At 38.5% G+C, this 17,728-nt stretch overlaps 1 protein-coding gene across 3 annotated transcripts; it reads right to left on the bottom strand.

The window, feature by feature from the left end:
• Nucleotides 1–270: 270 nt before the first annotated feature.
• ELMOD2 (ELMO domain containing 2) lies at nt 271–17,290 on the bottom strand. Of its 3 annotated transcripts, none has more exons than XM_083366972.1 (9): nt 17,114–17,290; nt 16,004–16,151; nt 14,781–14,809; nt 12,211–12,308; nt 8,904–9,033; nt 4,362–4,495; nt 4,054–4,122; nt 3,571–3,704; nt 271–1,717 (listed from the first exon to the last, which is right to left on the bottom strand). In XM_083366972.1, the coding sequence occupies exons 1-9, from the start codon at nt 17,150–17,152 to the stop codon at nt 1,566–1,568; spliced, it is 933 nt and encodes a 310-aa protein (XP_083223098.1). In that variant the 5' UTR covers nt 17,153–17,290; the 3' UTR covers nt 271–1,565. The 3 variants fall into 3 exon arrangements, with proteins under 3 accessions (XP_083223098.1, XP_083223100.1, XP_083223099.1); XM_083366974.1 differs by lacking the exon at nt 17,114–17,290 and adding an exon at nt 16,945–16,980; XM_083366973.1 differs by lacking the exon at nt 17,114–17,290 and adding an exon at nt 16,887–16,939.
• Nucleotides 17,291–17,728: the final 438 nt, after the last annotated feature.

The following is a 17,728-nucleotide window of genomic DNA, read 5'->3' as shown; positions in this document are numbered from 1 at the left end:
AAGATGTTAACTGAAATTTTGGTAAATTGACTTAGAACTTTTGGATTCCAATGTTTTGATGTATTTTACAATAAACCTAATCTTTATATTATGAAAAATTTTCTTATAATTAAAAAATTTCAGTCAATAATGAATTCAATCCAATCATATGCCGTGAACAAATATGTCTAGTATTCCCACACAACTATGAGTTTCTTAATTCTGTTTTGCAAGAGGAATTCCTGATTTATAATAAAGCAGAATTATATATATAAAATGAGAGCTCATTAGAACAGTGCAGACCATTTTTTAATATATCCAACATGCATTTTACATAGTATCTAATGTTTTCTTTCAGCCATTTTTTGAGATAAAATGGGCATTTGCAAGATAACTGTAAACATTAAAAATAAATCCTATTTTTTTGTCAGAGCCCAATCCATAATAAATTTTGCCCAAGTTGTCATATACAATCGTATTTTCTTAAAATATTCTTCAAATACTTTTATTCATTTTTTCTGGATTGGTGATATAATTTGCACACACATTTTAGTCAGCAAGATTAAATATGCCCAATTCCAGTATTAAATATTATAACAGAGGCACATCCTAGGAGCTATCTAAAAATCAGTTAATCCCAGCTCCAGGGATGATACTCAACTGCTTTAAGTAAAAGGCACTTTAACAACCTTAATCATTCTGTCCATCTTTCAAATGTCAACAAGGCCAAATACAAACTTTAGGGAAAAAAATTAAAAAGTCTGTATAGATTTTCAACATGAGTACAATTCTAGTACCTAGATTGTCTGAGAATTATATATGTAGTCCTCAATGAGTGATACAAGTATATTGAAAAAAATGTACTAATTATTATCTTCTATTAAATACTTTAAGTTCTATATTATATACCTCCTAACTGAAAAAACAGATGGAGGGAGGACAGAGATTGATATTTGAGGGCAATAGAGGCAAAATTTATTTAGTTTTATATTTTGTGGTAGTGTATAACATTTTTAAAATGAAAGAATAATCTGTGAGTTTCTATCTATACACATCCAAAGGGAGATAAAACAGTTAATGAATATGACTAAGTAAGGACACTAAAGATAGCTTTCATTCATTCAAGTAACATACTACTTATTGATGTATATATTTTTCCAAATCATAATAGAGCACTAGAGCTTCCATATTTGAAAAGAACAAGATATACAATATAAAAAATCTACAGGAAGTTTTCCATTAATGAACTATCATAACATCTTTTACTGTAAATCAAGTATCAATCAAATTTGGACATGAATCTATTATTGAGCAACATGATAAAGTTCAACAATTATTTTACACCTTCTACTAAGTGTAGAAAAACTATGAGGTCCTATGATCCAATGAGGATCTTTATATTAAAAAAATTATCTTTCGAGTACAATGTTCAGTCTTAAATAAGTGTTGATTGTCCAAGCATATTTTCTATAAAAATAATAATGGATGTATAAACCTTTGAGCAATAAATGGGATTTTTGGTTGAATACCAGAGTTTCGATCAAGTGCATAATATTTATGTACAGAACTCAAAGAATCACACATTTCTACTTTTCAGTTTTTAAGGCAAGGACCACATCATAATCCAGGAGCAGTCTTTTGATTTTGTCATGAAACTTCTCTCTATACTGGTTGAAGTACATAATACTCTCCGGTTTCTCTTCAAACCAAAAATTGTCAAATTCGTACGTCAAATAACCTGTGAAGACAAAAAAAAAAAACAATTGCTGTGAGGATATAATATTAGAGATAAGTAAAATTTTAAAAAATATTTTGTCCATTATTAAAATTAGTTACTTAAGTACATAATACTAGCTTTGTGAATCAAGCCAAGGCTTGTCACAAAATTGGAGACAACTGAGACTCAGGATCAACTGCTCTTGATAGATTTGTCTTGTATTAATTTATCTATTTTTTTTAAAGCTATCATGTTACCAACACAGCTCATGATAATTAATTCCACAAATTAATTGTGTGTGGGGTAAGAAATGTTATATTTTCCCTGTTCAAAATAAGGCAAATCATTGGATTACACCCATTCAATTATTGGAAATAAAGTTGTTCACTTTCAGTACGTCATACATGATATAATTCTTGATCATCTTCTCCCTGGTTACTTCCCCTCCTCCCCAAGCTAAAGAGTCCTAAATGTTCCTACCTTTTTTAATGGAAGATATTTGGCATACTACAGTTTTGCATAAGTGAATTATTTATAGTTTTATTTTCTCCTCTAAATGCAATCCTTAGAACTGAAAAATTATTTTAGATACATCCAAAATTTAGTCACCATGAATTTTAAAGAGCATTTTCCTCTTTTTGTGAAACTAATAAAGGAAGTCCTCCAATTATAAACAATTGTTTAAAGGTAAAGGTAAAGGTAACCCCGCACATGTGTGCTAGTCGTTTCTGACTCTAGGGGCCAGTGCTCATCTCCGTTTCAAAGCCGAAGAGCCAGCGCTTGCCCGAGGACGTCTCCATGGTCATGTGGCTGGCATGACTAGACGCCAAAGGTGCACGGAACGCTGTTACCTTCCCACCGTAGTGGTCCCTATTTTTCTACTTGCATTTTTATGTGCTTTCGAACTGCTAGGTTGGCAGAAGCTGGGACGAGTAACAGGTGCTCACTCTGTTACGCGGCACTCGGGATTCGACCCGCCAAACTGCCGACCTTCTGATTGACAAGCTCAGCGTCCTAACCCATTGAGCCACCGTGTCCCTGTGAAACAATTGTTTAGCAACCATTTAAAGTTATAATGGTATTGAACAAAAAGATTTACAATCAGTCCTCACACTTACATCCATCACGGCATCCTCATAGTGTGATGTCTTCTGTGAGTGGGGCAGCACATCACATTATCAAAATTTGGGTGCTTGGCAACCAGCATGCACTTACGGTGGTTGCAGCGTCCCAAGGTCATGTGATCACCATTTGTGACCTTTCCAGGCAGCTTTCAACAATCAAAGACAATGGGGGAGTGGATTCACTTAACAACTGCAATAATTTACTTAACAACTATGGCAAAAAAGTTATAAAATTGAGCAGGATTTACTTAGTATCCGCCTTCCTTAGCAGTGGAAATTCTGCCCCCAATTGTGATAGTAAGTTGAGGGCTACCTGCACTTTCACTTCAACCTTCAGTGCAAAAGGGGCTGACACCTACACTACATAGTACTGGGGCTAGCCCCTTCCTTGCTGGGTTTTTGGAAAACGATGAAGATTGAATTACTTTGGGAGGCATTCTCTTAGCTTGTATATGATACCAAGGTTTTTCATTATTTTTTAATGTTGCTCCTTATTTTTATTATTATTTCTTGTTTGGGGTTTTAAAGTAGGTTGGTAGCTGAGAGACATCTGGTTGTAGCAAGGGAGAAATCTGATTGAATGAATAAACAAGTCTTATATTTTTTCCCCAAATATTTCTTTAACAATTTAAACTGAATGGTACTTAATGCGATAAGGAAAACTACTAATTTCTAAATAGATTGTGGAGCAGCCTGCTCCAAAAATATAGAAGCCAGCCATCTCTTTAAAGGACAGTTGCAAATACTCACAGTAAAACTGATGGAAATCGTTCAGCTGAGGAGCACCAGGAACCAAGTTATAAAAGTGGCTCTTTAAAAGTCCTTTAGTTAACAGACTGTAAGCCATCTCTGTCAAATTGATTCCAACGATTGCATAAGAGTATCTGCAATAAACAAACAAATGAATAAAAGTTGCCTTCTTAATTGAATGAAACCTTCTCAATCACATTTGTATATTATCTGGGGGTATTCCTAGAGTCATCCTTGCAGTGGCCAGGTTCCTGAGTAGGGCACATGGCCATGTATATTATACCTTTGTTAAAGCATATACAAAGAAAATAATTTCTACTGTACAACTTAGTGACTTACTTTTACAAATACTCACACACATATACATCTTTTAATACCATTGGTACCTGTGCCTTGAAATTAATGCTGGACAAATAAACTATTACATTCAGACTTGGTTTTCCTCCATCTCTAAAAAAAATAATTAACTGAGATACCACTTACCCAAGTTTTGGATGATTTGAACGAACGAGGATTTGACGGGCTTCATGAGGATAATGTTTACTAAAATATCTGAAAGAGACATAAAAATTTTGTTCGTAATCATTGCACTGCAGTTAATTGCGCTACGGTATATTAAACTGAGTTAATAATTAAGATTAGCATTTCCTTGAAGGCAAATTAGCATATCTGATTTGAACAAGTAATCAATAACATATTTTCCATTAAGAGCAGTAAATACATAGCCAATGTAATCTATAAAACTTTAACTTTAAATCATGGAAAAGTCCACTTATATACTTTATACTTACAGAAGATTAGTTAATCCCAGCATTCCCATTCCTCTGAAGTCTGTTTTAGGGTCATCACCTTGGAAACCGATATCACACCACTGCTTTGTGATTCTGGCCTTCAATTTTTCATGGGGCATTAACAAATTCCAGAGCTGCACAAATATGCTTTTATTAATTTAATTTCTAAGATCATTTTAAGTAATTCTAACTTGTATCAAAAACTGATGCAATGTCTACTTTAATAAGCAAAATCATCATTTAACACACACATGCAAACAAACCAATCATAGAAACATTACCATAAGGTCTACTTATAGAAGTTTGCCATACCTACATATCAAGAGTCCCTGATGTACCATTTTATCATTCACCATAAAACCTGGTTCATATATTTACTTAACTAATTTATATGATATCCATCTTATGACAACACCAGAAACTGAGGGACACACAACATGGGCTTTGAGGTACCAACAATAAGGACATTGTAATATTGTTGTACGTTAGTTTCTTGTCTTTTAATTTGTCTTATTTTCCTCTTTTTTAAAATTAATATTAACAATTTATTAGAACCTTGCAGGGTGGAATGCAGGGTGGACATCACCCTGTCAACAAAAGTTTAAGTTTAAGTTTAAGTTTATTGAATTTATATACCGCCCTTTTCCCGTAGGACTCAGGGCGGTTTACAAAGTATTTAAAAACATCAATACAATACAAGAGTTAAAAACAGTTAAAATAATTAAATTTGATCCCTGAGGGGGGGAAAAAAACCTGTCAGCCTGGGCCGGAAAGCTCAAAGAGCCAGGTCTTCAGGTCCCGGCGGAATGACCGAAGGTCGGGGGCAGTCCTAAGCTCCACGGGCAGCTGGTTCCACAGGGCAGGCGCACCCACTGAGAAGGCCCTCCCCCTGGGTGTTATCTGCCGGCAGTCTTTTACAGGTGGCACCCTGAGAAGGCCCTCCAAGTGGGAGCGCACAGGACGAAGGGAACTTGATGCCGGCAGTAGGTGTTCCCTCAAATATCCTGGACCCAAGCCATTTAGGGCTTTATAGGTCATCACCACCACCTTGAATCTCACCCGGAGGGCAACCGGAAGCCAATTTAGTTCATGGAGTAGAGGTGTTACATGGGAGTATCAGGAAACCCCCATCACAACTCGCGCAGCAGCATTCTACACCAGCTGAAGTCTCCGAGTGGTCCTCGAGGGCAGCCCCATATAGAGAGTGTTGCAGTAGTCCAACCGGGAGGTCACGAGTGCATGGGTGACTGTGCGTAGGGAATCTCGGTCCAGATAGGGTCACAACTGGCGCACCAGGGGAACCTGGGCAAAAACCCCTCTGGTCACGGATCCTATGTGATCTTCAAAATTGAGCCGTGAATCCAGGAGGACGCCCAAGTTGCGAGCCCTATCAACGAGGGGTAACACCTCACTCCCCATCATTAAAGATGGAATAGTCTGGTTAATCCGAGATGCCGGTATGCATAGCCACTCAGTCTTGGCAGGATTGAGATGAAGCTTGTTTCTCCCCATCCAGACCTGGACTGCCTCCAGGCAATGGGACATCATGGCGAGGGCATCACTAGGTTGGTTCGGGATGGAGAAAAAAAGTTGGGCATCATCAGCATACTGATGATACCCCACCCCAAAACCACGACTGATCTCGCCCAGCGGCTTCATATAGATGTTGAACAGGAGGGGAGAGAGAACCGACCCCTGAGGAACTCCATAAACAAGAGGCCTCGTGGCGGATCTCTGCCCTCCTGTCAACACCGACTGCGAGCGGCCCAGGAGATAGGAGGAGAACCAATGTAAAACGGTGCTTCCCACTCCCAACCCCCTGAGACGCCGCAATAGGATACCATGGTCGATGGTATCAAAAGCCGCTGAGAGGTCTAATAGGACTAGGAGAGAGAAACAACCCCGTCCCGAGCCCGCCAGAGATCATTCACCAGCGCGACCAATGCCGTCTCCGTGATGTGCCGGGGTCCGAAACCTGATTGGTATGGGTCCAGATAATCAGTTTCCTCCAGGAACAGAGGAAGCTGGTGCGCCACCACACTCTCAACAACCTTCGCCAGAAAGCGAAGGTTGGAGACCGGACGATAGTTATTTAAAACATCCGGGTCCAGGGCAGGCTTCTTGAGGAGGGGCCTCACCACCGCCTCCTTCAAGGCGGAGGGGAAGATACCCTCTTTCAAGGAAGCAGTTATTACTGCCTGGAACCAGCCTCGTGTCTCCTCCCGGGCCGCATAAACAGCCAGGAGGAGCACGGGTCCAACAAACAGGTGGTGGAGCTCAGTTTCCCCATAATCCTGTCCACATCATCAGGGGAAACAGGATCAAACTCAGTCCAGATAACATGCTCAAGACCGTCCGATTCCTCCACGTTAGATTCTGCGTATAGTCAAGGCTATGGTCTTCCCAGTTGCAATGTATGGCAGTGAAAGTTGGACCATAAGAAAGGCTGAGCGCCAAAGAATTGAGGCCTTTGAACTATGGTGCTGGAGAAGACTCCTGCGAGTCCCTTGGACTGCAAGGCGATCAAACCGGTCAGTCCTAGAGGAGATCAACCCTGACTGCTCTTTAGAAGGCCAGATCCTGAAGCTGAAACTCAAATACTTTGGCCACCTAATGAGAAGGAAGGACTCACTGGAGAAGAGCCTAATGCTGGGAAAGATTGAGGGCAAGAGAAGAAGGGGATGACAGAGAATGAGGTGGCTGGATGGAGTCACTGAAGCAGTAGGCATGAGCTTAAATGGACTCCAGAAGATGGTAGAGGACAGGAAGGCCTGGAGGAACGTTGTCCATAGGGTCACGATGGGTCAGACACGACTTCGCAACTAACAACTACAACAACAGGGTGGAATGTAAAAAGCTTTTTACCTAAGTAATTGAATCTTGTTAGTGCTGATTGTACCATGATACATTGTAACACATTCCTCCCACTGGACAAGGCACAGCCAGCATGCCATTCTTTCAATACAGGAAACTGTTTCACCGAATGGGAAAGAGCTGAGGAAGGTGTTCATGAAAGCACATACATGTAAGGGAAGCTGAAAAAACTTTCACACTGGGCAAAACCACTTGTTACATCACCCAAGGGCTGGGACAAGGGATGTTTTGGCATGGTACGATCCCTTTAAGCACAAAACCAGTCCCATATAGCCCAGGAGTGTAGTGCAAAGGTGGCATTTGGCACCGCTTGGCCCCTTTACACTGGGGTGTGTTTTTTTCTTTTTGTCCTTTTTCACTCTGCAAAGTCAGGCCCATATGGCTAGCCAGCCAGGCCAGGCACACCTTGTCAACAGTGGGGATAAAAAGCAGCCACAATTGTCAGCTGGTGTATGAAACACAGAATGGCAGAGGTCTCAGAGTGTAGGTGGCGAGGTCAATTGTGTCTAGCCCAGACTGAGGCAGCTGCAGATTTCTGGGACATGGCAAGCAGCTGCAGAGCTACCGAGATGTGGGGCTGCTTACTGTCCTGCAAATCAGGGTGCAGGGTAATCAAAGCGCCCGAGATGGGGAAGAGCGAACTGCTGAGTTGAGACAGTCCTTTTTCTTACTGAGGCTCAGGACTGGAAGCGACTAAGCCCAGAATGGCTTTGACTGGGGTGGCCCTTGGCTAACTGGTGAAATTTGCTTAACGATGCAATGGGGTTTGTTGGGACTCTGGTTTACTAAGTGATGTGGTCACATGATATCATTTTATGACCACATTGCTTAGTCCCAACTGGTAAGTCGATGACTATCTGCAGTAAAGCTTGTTAACATAACATTTTATCAGACATACATTTTTGTTCCTACTATGAAAAACTACTAACTTCTTTTTTTTTTTTTGTTCACAAATAAATTGTTTCATAAAATGTCACAAAACTCCCTGGGACTTGCAAACCTCCTGCCAGCTTTCCCATTGTTATCCATTCCGAGTAAACTAGATAGGAAACAGACAAGATGAACTAGTTTTACTTTACTGTAAAGTTACAGTAATAGAATTGTGCAAGTCTGAAGAAACAAACTTCCTGCCTTCACTTTTAGTTGTTTGATGCATTAGAGTGAGTCCTTCCTAGGTTTCATTCTCTGCAAGCTTCTCCCTTTCTTGTCTAATAATAAATAATAAATTCAATTCAATTCAATTCAATTCAATTCCCTAGGCAGCTTCTCATCCAGTTTCTCCAAGGGCGTTCATACATTCCATTACACCAACTTTGTTGTGGGAAGCTGGCCACGATTCAATTATTCGTTATTTAAAAATGTCCTTATACCAGAACCACCATATATGGTCACACACTCCAATATATAATTATGTTAAGTACTTCTTTTTATCTGTTCTAGACAAGTTGGTAAATCGATTTCATTAAACGATACTGTGTTATTAGTGACTCTAGAATATACCATATCCGTAAATCCCCTTTATTAACTCCTTCCATGCTGCCATTACTAACAAGAAATATTGAGATTTACAATAACTCTTGTGTAAAATTAATTCATTTTATTCTATGATTTTTATGTCATATAATTAAGCAATTTAAATTTGTAACACAGAAGTACTAAAAGGTTCACCTCCATTAATTGCTCTTCATGTTCTTTATTGTCTGAATTATATACTTGTTTTTTGAGATCTTCCACTGCCAAACAGAGTTTCTTGTAGCCTGATATTTGGAGTAAAGATGATTGTAGCTTTGAAGCAAACCTACCATAAATTGAAAATTCAGAGAATTATAGTTAACATGTGATGCAATGTGACACAATGTTCAACTGCAAAACAAATAGCACTAACAAAACCAAATATTCTATGACAGTAGTGAAATATATAACTATGCCAGGCATTAGAGTATTCCAATTCTGACCTACCATATTATTGAGTCAAAGTTCCACATAATTACAGTGTGTTATTAAAAAATGTAAGCAAGGCGATCAAACTGGTCAGTTCTAGAGGAGATCAACCCTGACTGCTCCGTAGAAGACTAGATCCTGAAGCTGAAACTCAAATACTTTGGCCACCTAATGAGAAGGAAGGACTCACTGGAGAAAAGCCTAATGCTGGGAAAGATTGAGGGCAAGAGAAAAAGGGGACGACAGAGAATGAGGTGGCTGGATGGAGTCACTGAAGCAGTAGGCGTGAGTTTAAATGGATTCCAGAAGATGGTAGAGGACAGGAAAGCCTGGAGGAACGTTGTCCATGGAGTCGCGATGGGTCGGACATGACTTTGCAACTAACAACAATAACAACAAAAGACTTCCCCATAATTTTTCTGTTCTCTCTTTATGCACATTTGTCTAGTTTGATTTGGGTCACAGCTCCTACATGTGGTGCACCTATCCACTGGGTGGGGCAGTGAAGGGGGAAATAACAACACACTAACAACACAACACCAACAAGCATGTTATATCTCTACTATAGTTTCAATCTACACTTGCAAATTTGGTAAAAAGTAGCAGCACAGTCATCAAGCAATTACTGGATAGAAAAATATATTATACCAATGAAATTATTACCATTACCTAATCTTGTATTTTCTGCTTTCAAATACCTTGGATGATCAAAATTTGGAATAATCTGAAGTCATATTTAACAGTCACAAACAAGTGGCTGTTCAGAAACCATGATATACCAAAATATCCTATCTAGTTTTGACAAATTATAATACTAAATACAGTGTGCACAATTATTAGTCAAGTGAGAATTTTGACCATATCATCATTTTCACATTTTCCACTTCCAAGCTATATAAACTTCAATGCTTAGTAGATATAAGCATAACAGGTGATGTGTATTTGTGTAATGAGGGAGAGTGTGGCCTAATGAGATCAACACCCTATACCAAGGTGTGTATAATTATTAGGTAGCTTCTTTTCCTCAGGCAAAATGGGCCAAAAAAGAGATTTAACTGACTCTGAAAAGTCAAAAATTTAAAGTCTTTCAAAGGGCTGCAGCACTCTTGAAAATGCTAAGATATTGGGGCATGATCACAGAACCATTAAACGTTTTGTTGTAAATAGTCAACAGGGTTGCAAGAAATGTGTTGAGAAAAAAAGACACACATTAACTGGCAAAGATTTGAGAAGAATCCAGCATGAAGCTACCAGGAATCCATTATCCTCCAGTGTCGTCATATTCCAGAATTGCAACTTACCTGGAGTGCCCAGAAGTACAAGCTATTCAATGCTCAGAGACATGGCCAAGATAAGGAAGGCTGAAACCTGACACCACTGAACAAGACACATAAGTTGAAATGGCAAGACTGGGCCAACAAATATCTGAAGACAGATTTGTCAAAGGTTTTATGGACTGATGAGTGTGACACTTGATGGACCACATGGATGAGCTCATGGCTGGATCAATAATGGGCATAGAGCTCCACTTTGACTCAGACGCCAGCAAGGTAGAGGTGGGGTACTGGTAAGGACTGGGATTATTAAAGATGAGCTAGTTGGTCTTTTTCAGGTTGAAGATGGACTCAAAATCAACTCCCAAACCTATGTCAGTTTTTAGAAGACATTTTCTTCAAGCAGTGGTACAGGAAAAAGTCTGCATCTTGCAAGAAGATCGTGATTTTTATGCAGGTTAATGGTCCATCGCATGCATCGAAGTACTCCACTGCGTGGCTAGCCAGTAAAGGCCTCAAAGATAAACAAATAATGACATGATCCCCTTCCTCACCTGACCTAAACCCTATTGAGAATATATATCTGTCAGGACCCACCCCAATCCACGTCTTAGGAAAACAAAAACTCTTGGGAGTCAGTTCTAGTCCAAAAGGAATTTTTACTAGGACATGCTTGGTTGTCGAAATACAAGACAGGACTTAGTATTGTTTTACAAATTGAAACTTTATAAAGGGTTCCCGGTTCAACCCCCCTTCCCTCAACCCCATTTGGTCAGCCCCCATCATTTTACTTCGTGTCATCCCTTTCGTGGGGAAAAAAGGAACTTCGAATCTTTATGGTTATTGCCTTCTTCCTCTACAGATTTAAATGAAGACACAGGCCAGATGCCTTCTTCTCTAACCCTCCCTTGTTCCCCCAGTTCAAAAGGGGTCCCTTGGTCTTTGAAATAACCTAAGGCAGGCTGAATCCACATGTGCTCCTCCTTCCTCGGGAGATGGCAGAATCCGGGGGGGGGGGAATAATGTTTTAAACATACATTTATGAATGTGATATAAATGGATTCTGACACTATCTCTATAGCTATATCCTCTTTATCTCTATATTTATATCTATCTATCATCTATCTATCTATCTATCATCTATCTATCTATCTAACTATCTGTGTTAGAAATGTTTATTTGTACATTTTGAGTTGTTTATTATTCTCACTTTAATAGATGCAAATAAACGACTGAGATGGGCAAATTTTTGTTTTTCATTTAGTTGCATAATAATTCTGCGCACTAATAGTTGCCCAATGATTGTGCACACATATTCTCATAAGAAAGCCAAAATGTCATTTTTACTTTCTTAAATATTCAGGTTTGAGGTTTATTAATATTTTGGATTGATCAAGAGCACTGTAGTTAAATAATAATAGTAGTTCAATAATAAAATTAATCCTCCAAAGTATAACTTGCCTAATAATTGTGCACACAGTGTAAGACTACATACTCACTTGTTCAGTTATACTGCAATTTCATAATAATTACCATTAATTTAACAAGATATTATCTTCCACTGAGTAGAATAACTAATTTATTACTTTCAGTGAAAGAAATTTCAGTTCTCTATTTATGCCAATATTAATTTACCAGCTTACTCGCATCATACAGTAAATTTAAATGTGAACTTATTTCTTTCATATTTAATCTAAGATTAAGATTAATCTAAATTAAGATTTTTCTTGAGATTGCAGCAGAGGCTTTAACAGACGTACCCTGCATCTTTCTGTACTTTAATCTTCTTTTCTTCTATTATGCATGCAACACATTTTTCCACTTCATCTTCAGTAGTGTTCAAAGCATTTTGCAAGGACTATATGAAACAAAGTAGAAAAATAAAATAAAATAAAATAAAATTATATATATATATAATATTGATAAGTAATATTTAAAGCTTCAGAAAATATTTGAATATCATCATTAATCAGTTAAGGTTTCCACAGATTATGAGGATCATGAATTTTAAGTAGTTCAATTACATATGCATAAATTAAGTTACCGGTATGTATAAAACAAATACTCCAAATAAAAGGTTTTTATATAGTACAGCCATCTTTTAGTTTGAAGCAAGTGTTCAGCTTGTATAAAAGAAATGTGATTTCAAAGTAGTAGATTCACTAGGTCAGAGGTCCCCAACCCCTGGTTAAGTCTTTTTTAATGCACTTTTAAAATGTTTTTTGGGTTTTTTTCTTAATTTTTTTGGTGTTTTATATTTTAACTATTTTTGAATAAAATAAAAATACATTGAAAAAAAAATCTACCTAAACAGCAGAATCTAAATTGAAATAATTGCTCAGAAATAGCACTCAATATGGTTTATTCTACATTTAGGATTGTCACCTTGCTTAAGAAATTATTTGATAACCATGAAAAAAATATTGGTTTATTTAACAGATATATTGTAGAAGGGTAAGCAAATCTTCGCATTCTGAGAATCATTTATTTGATTTCTATCCCATGTTTTCTTCAAGAGCTGAAGGCAGTGTGCCTAGTTCTTTATTTTCTCTTTTTGTCTAAAAACCTTGTAACATATGTTAAGCTAAATAAGAGTGACTGGGTCAAAATTACCAAGTAAGCTTGTTTGGATGAGATAATGTAACAGTAATAATCTATTTAGTTTTTCAATTGGAATGAAAACATCAAACGTTGCTAAAAAACCTTCTGATTGTTTACATTTCCAATATATATTTAACACATCCTTATAGTTCTTTGACAATTTAATTGTTAAGCACCAACCGGAAGGTGCTCCTGTGGACATCTAAGAGAACTAAGAATTATTGGAATCAGATATGTATTTTAATTCAGAGACTTTGCTTTATTTGGAGAAAAAACTTTGTCTAACTTCATGTCTACTTGGAAACAACTTAGCCTTTTTGCGTGAAATGGAAAGAAAAGAAAATGTCGTGACTAGATTCGTTTGATCTCAAAAGAATTGTACATTATCATCTAATTTAGTTCAAAAGATTATTATATTTTTTATAAGTTGGTAATTATTTTCTGCTGTAGTTCTTTTATTGATTTGTTTTCCTTTTTCCCCATCCCTCTAATTGGAATGCCACAACAGTTGTAAATGTGAAAATGTTCAGTGCTGTCTTTGAATGGTCACTAAATGAACTGTTGTAAGTTGAAGACTACCTGTAGTTGTAAAATGCAATGCCACATGACTGCAATGCATAGGAATAGCAATACTGGGCCATTCTAGTTGCCAAAATGTACAGGTCATTAAGTTGGAAGAGGTAGGAATCCCAAATAAGTAGTAAAGGGGTGCTGTGCACAGGCTGTGGGAGGGCTACTGCAGTCCACATGTGAGTTTGCAAGAGGCCAGGAAGGGCCTGAGAGGGCTGGTAGAGGTTGCATGAGGGTGGAGAGGGGGCTGAGGGTGGGAGAAAAAGCGGGAGCAACTTACTAGAGCAATTTGTGAATTTCCCTGCCAGGTTTGCCATTGACTTTGCTTCTGGGAAGCCGGGAGCACACAAATGGCAATCACATGCTTGCAGTTTCCTATGACATTGTAATTGTGTTTCACAATTACATGACCATGGGATGCTACAAAGGCTGAAACTGGAAGAACTAGCAGTACGTCCATTTTTTCAGCACCTCCATAACTTTGAATGGTCACTGGATATAAGTAAGCCAAGGACTACTTGTAAATGGTACTGGACTTTCCCAAAACTTATCAACTTAAAATATGAAATTACACAAAACAAAACACAGTGCACAACTTTACTAACAAGGAAGATACTCATGAAAAAATGTTGCTGAGAATCTTGAAATAACCAAATTGAAGAAGATGCTGGATTTGGCAAGCATGCATTCAGCTGCAGAACTCCTTGAAAGTTTTATAACTAACATGTTCATAATCAGCACAACTGAATTTGACAGTGCTCTTTTTCTGAACTAATAATCAAGGTTGATCAACTGTTTTAAATATATTGTGTGTGTCGCTGCTTACAAGTATAGAAAGTAAAGTGACTTGAGATTAGAAAGGCACACTTTATAATAGTGCAGAAAAACCTTTGGTTTAGAGAGGGTCTGGGATCCTGTCAAGCAGGTCCCTTTTGCAACAACGTGGCAAAACCTCTGACTACATTTCTCAAATGAATAAATGTTACAAAATGCAATGTTCTGAAGGAAGAGGATGTTCTGTATTGCTAAAGCAGTATTTTAGACATTACGTATTTTGGAAACTGATTTTGAAATGCAAGTTAAAAACCAATTTTGATGGTCCTTTTCTGATAAGAAAAACAGGGGAAAATCCATTTTATACATGCAAAATATATCCTACCTTATGCTTCGATGATTCCAGTGAATACTCTGCAATGATAAGTGTTAATTATATTTATTAAAACTATTCACAAACTCCCAGATAACATTTTATGTTTCCAAAGAATAAATTAGTGAACATTATTCTGATACCAGCCTTGCAAATATTTTTATAACTCAGAAAAAAAACATGTTAATGAATACTCAGGAAGTATGACGAGCAAGCTACAGGTTTGTTTATTGTTTATTATGTCTTTTAAACCATTTGCATAACATGCCAAAATAAATTTTAACAACATCTGCCATAATGGGAGAGCTACCTTTACTCATTACATGAGTCTTTGTACATGACCATGTTACCAATATGGAAAGTTTCAGCATGATATGATAATGGGTTAGACCAGGGGTCAGCAACCTGAAACAGTGAAAGAGCCACTCGGAACCGGTTCCCACACAAAAGGAAAAACTGGGAGCCGCAAAAAATGTGTGCACATGCGCGTACATGCGCGCATGCGCAGAACAGGGTTTGACTGAAGAGTGGAGCCAAGGCGAGATATACACCTATCCTGCATATTTGAATTGATAGGTTGAACTTTTTTAGTCCCACCTTTTTTGGGGGGGACTGCACATGGCAGAGGACTGGGAGCCGCAGGAGATGGCTGAAAGAGCTGCATGCGGCTCCGGAGCCGCGTGTTGCAGACCTGTGGGTTAGACTATCATCAATAGAGCTAATCAGATATAAAAAATGAGAAGGAAGCACTAATATAGGCCTATGAAAACAGGAAGGTAGGACTTAAAAAGAAATAGCTCAAATTAAACAAAAAAGGGGGATAATAGTTCCAAATTCAGAAAACTAAGAAGAGATAAAAGTTAGGGGGGAAAGTCTGAGGGGAAAAAAGCACAAAGGGATAAGTGTGTGTGTGTGTGTGTGTGTATTTGTGCAGCTCCTCTTTAAGGGAGATGGACAGTTTAGAAATAAGAAGTGTAAATAAGTATATAATCTAATTATTACTGTACCAACCTATGTGGAAAAAAGATCCAATGTAAAAATAAGCTAATACTTAATGATTATGTACCATGCATAACCAGATATTTGGCTTGCTATTACAAATCTCACTAATTATTTAAATGCTACTGAAGGACTTTCAAAAAGCTATGAAAATTACATGGGATTTCAGATCATCTTTTTGCCTGTCATTGGCTAATATAAAGATTGTCATAATAATGTATAAACATATTTATTACCTATTCGTAGTGTTCTTTTTGCATTTTTTCTTGTGCCATTGCAAATACGCTGCAATTCACATTTTCCAGTTGCCAGTCTTAAGATCCACTTTAGCCAAAATCGAAAGATATTTGTATAGAAATATCTCCATAAGTCTATAATCATTTTCTATAAAAACATAGAAAAGAGGAAAAGGTAGCATTAACAAGCATTATAAAACTTGGTTATATACTAACTAGAGCATTTGCACAGCCTAATCATTTATTTTTAAAGAAAGACTGAACTGGTAGCTTTTGTTAATCAACTGATTTTACAGTAAATTTATTATTTATTAAGCAAACAGCATACATAAGTTTACTGAAATTTCAGATACTATTGCCTGTAAAGCTCTTGGTTTGATTTCATCCTCTTCTGTTAACTAATTTTCTCCACAAAGCATCCGGCTACCTAAGCATTTATTCTGGATGCTAATCCTCTCTACAAGCCATAAAGTTTAACAAAACAGCAGAATGGTATTTTAAAAATGCAAGTTACTTGCATTGCCAAGATTTCAATAAACTGCTCTCTGGTAAATTATTTTTTATTATTATTATTAAGGAGCCAGATACCAATGTTTTCTAATCTGGTTTGAGCTAGTACCTCAGTATACCAAGCCAAATATTGCAGTAGCGGCCTCAATAAACAATGCTTTAGTACTGGGAAAAATATACACGTTTTCTCCCCCCTCCGCCTTCATAATTAATGTGCCTTATCCCAGACGCTGATAACGGATCATTTTTCATTTGGCAGCTAGCTGCACAGAACCGAGCCCATATGATTTTCTCCACCGTCCCGCTCCCCGGGCAGATTCCCTTATTCCCCACCCCACCGTCGCTCGGGTGCCCGCCTTCCTTTAACCGTTACCAGGCTGGTTACATCATTCCAGTGAAACCCATCAAAACTGGCCACAGCCTCGCTTCACCTTCACCAGCCGTTCCTTCTTATCCTAAAAGGAAGTTGCCTTGCCACAGACCCGGAAGTGAGATGGGGCCGGGTAGGAGGAGGTAACGGCATTTATTCCACTCTTGTCATTTTGTAACTAAGCGTACAATACCCCTCCCTTTTGTTTTTTCTTTTTCTTTCATTCCCACCTCCCTTGAAATGACTTGAACCGGCGCGTCGGCCTCCATGGAGACCACAGAAAGCCCGCCAGGTCCAAAGAGGCGAATGCGAACCTCCCCTTTTGCGCTGGGCGGGGCTTTCAAGCTTATCGGATCTGGTCCAGCAGCGAAAAGAGGCTGGTAACTGCCGCCGCCGCCATTACAGGGCAACTGTTGCCACAACAGCTGAGGAGCCGCGGCGTCTGGGCGTGTTAATGCGCCTGGAGGAGGTCGGTCCTGTCTGCTGGAAGGAAAGGTGGCGACGCCCCGACGAATCACTTAGCGACGGCGGGGGATCCCTCGGGCGTCATAAAGTGGCCTTTTGTAGCGCGGCATCTCCGGTCACGGCGATGAGATATAAGTAGTTGCGCAATTTCAGGAGGAGGAGGAGGAGGAGAAGAGGAAGCAGGGCTCAGTCTTTAAGGAAAAGAAGAGACTACTATAGGGTGATATGATAGCAGTGCTCCAATATCTCAGGGGCTGCCACAGAGAAGAGGGAGTAAGCACCTGAAGGCAGGACAAGAAGCCAAAGGGTGGAAACTAATCAAGGAAAGGAGCAACCTAGAGAACTAAGAAAAAAATTCCTGAAAGTTAGAACAATTAATC

The sequence above is a fragment of the Vipera ursinii genome, assembly GCF_947247035.1.
Source record: "Vipera ursinii genome assembly, chromosome: 7".
NCBI lineage: Eukaryota > Metazoa > Chordata > Lepidosauria > Squamata > Viperidae > Vipera > Vipera ursinii.
The sequence above is the reverse complement of the archived record's forward strand: the minus strand, read 5'-3'. Positions and strand labels throughout refer to the sequence as shown.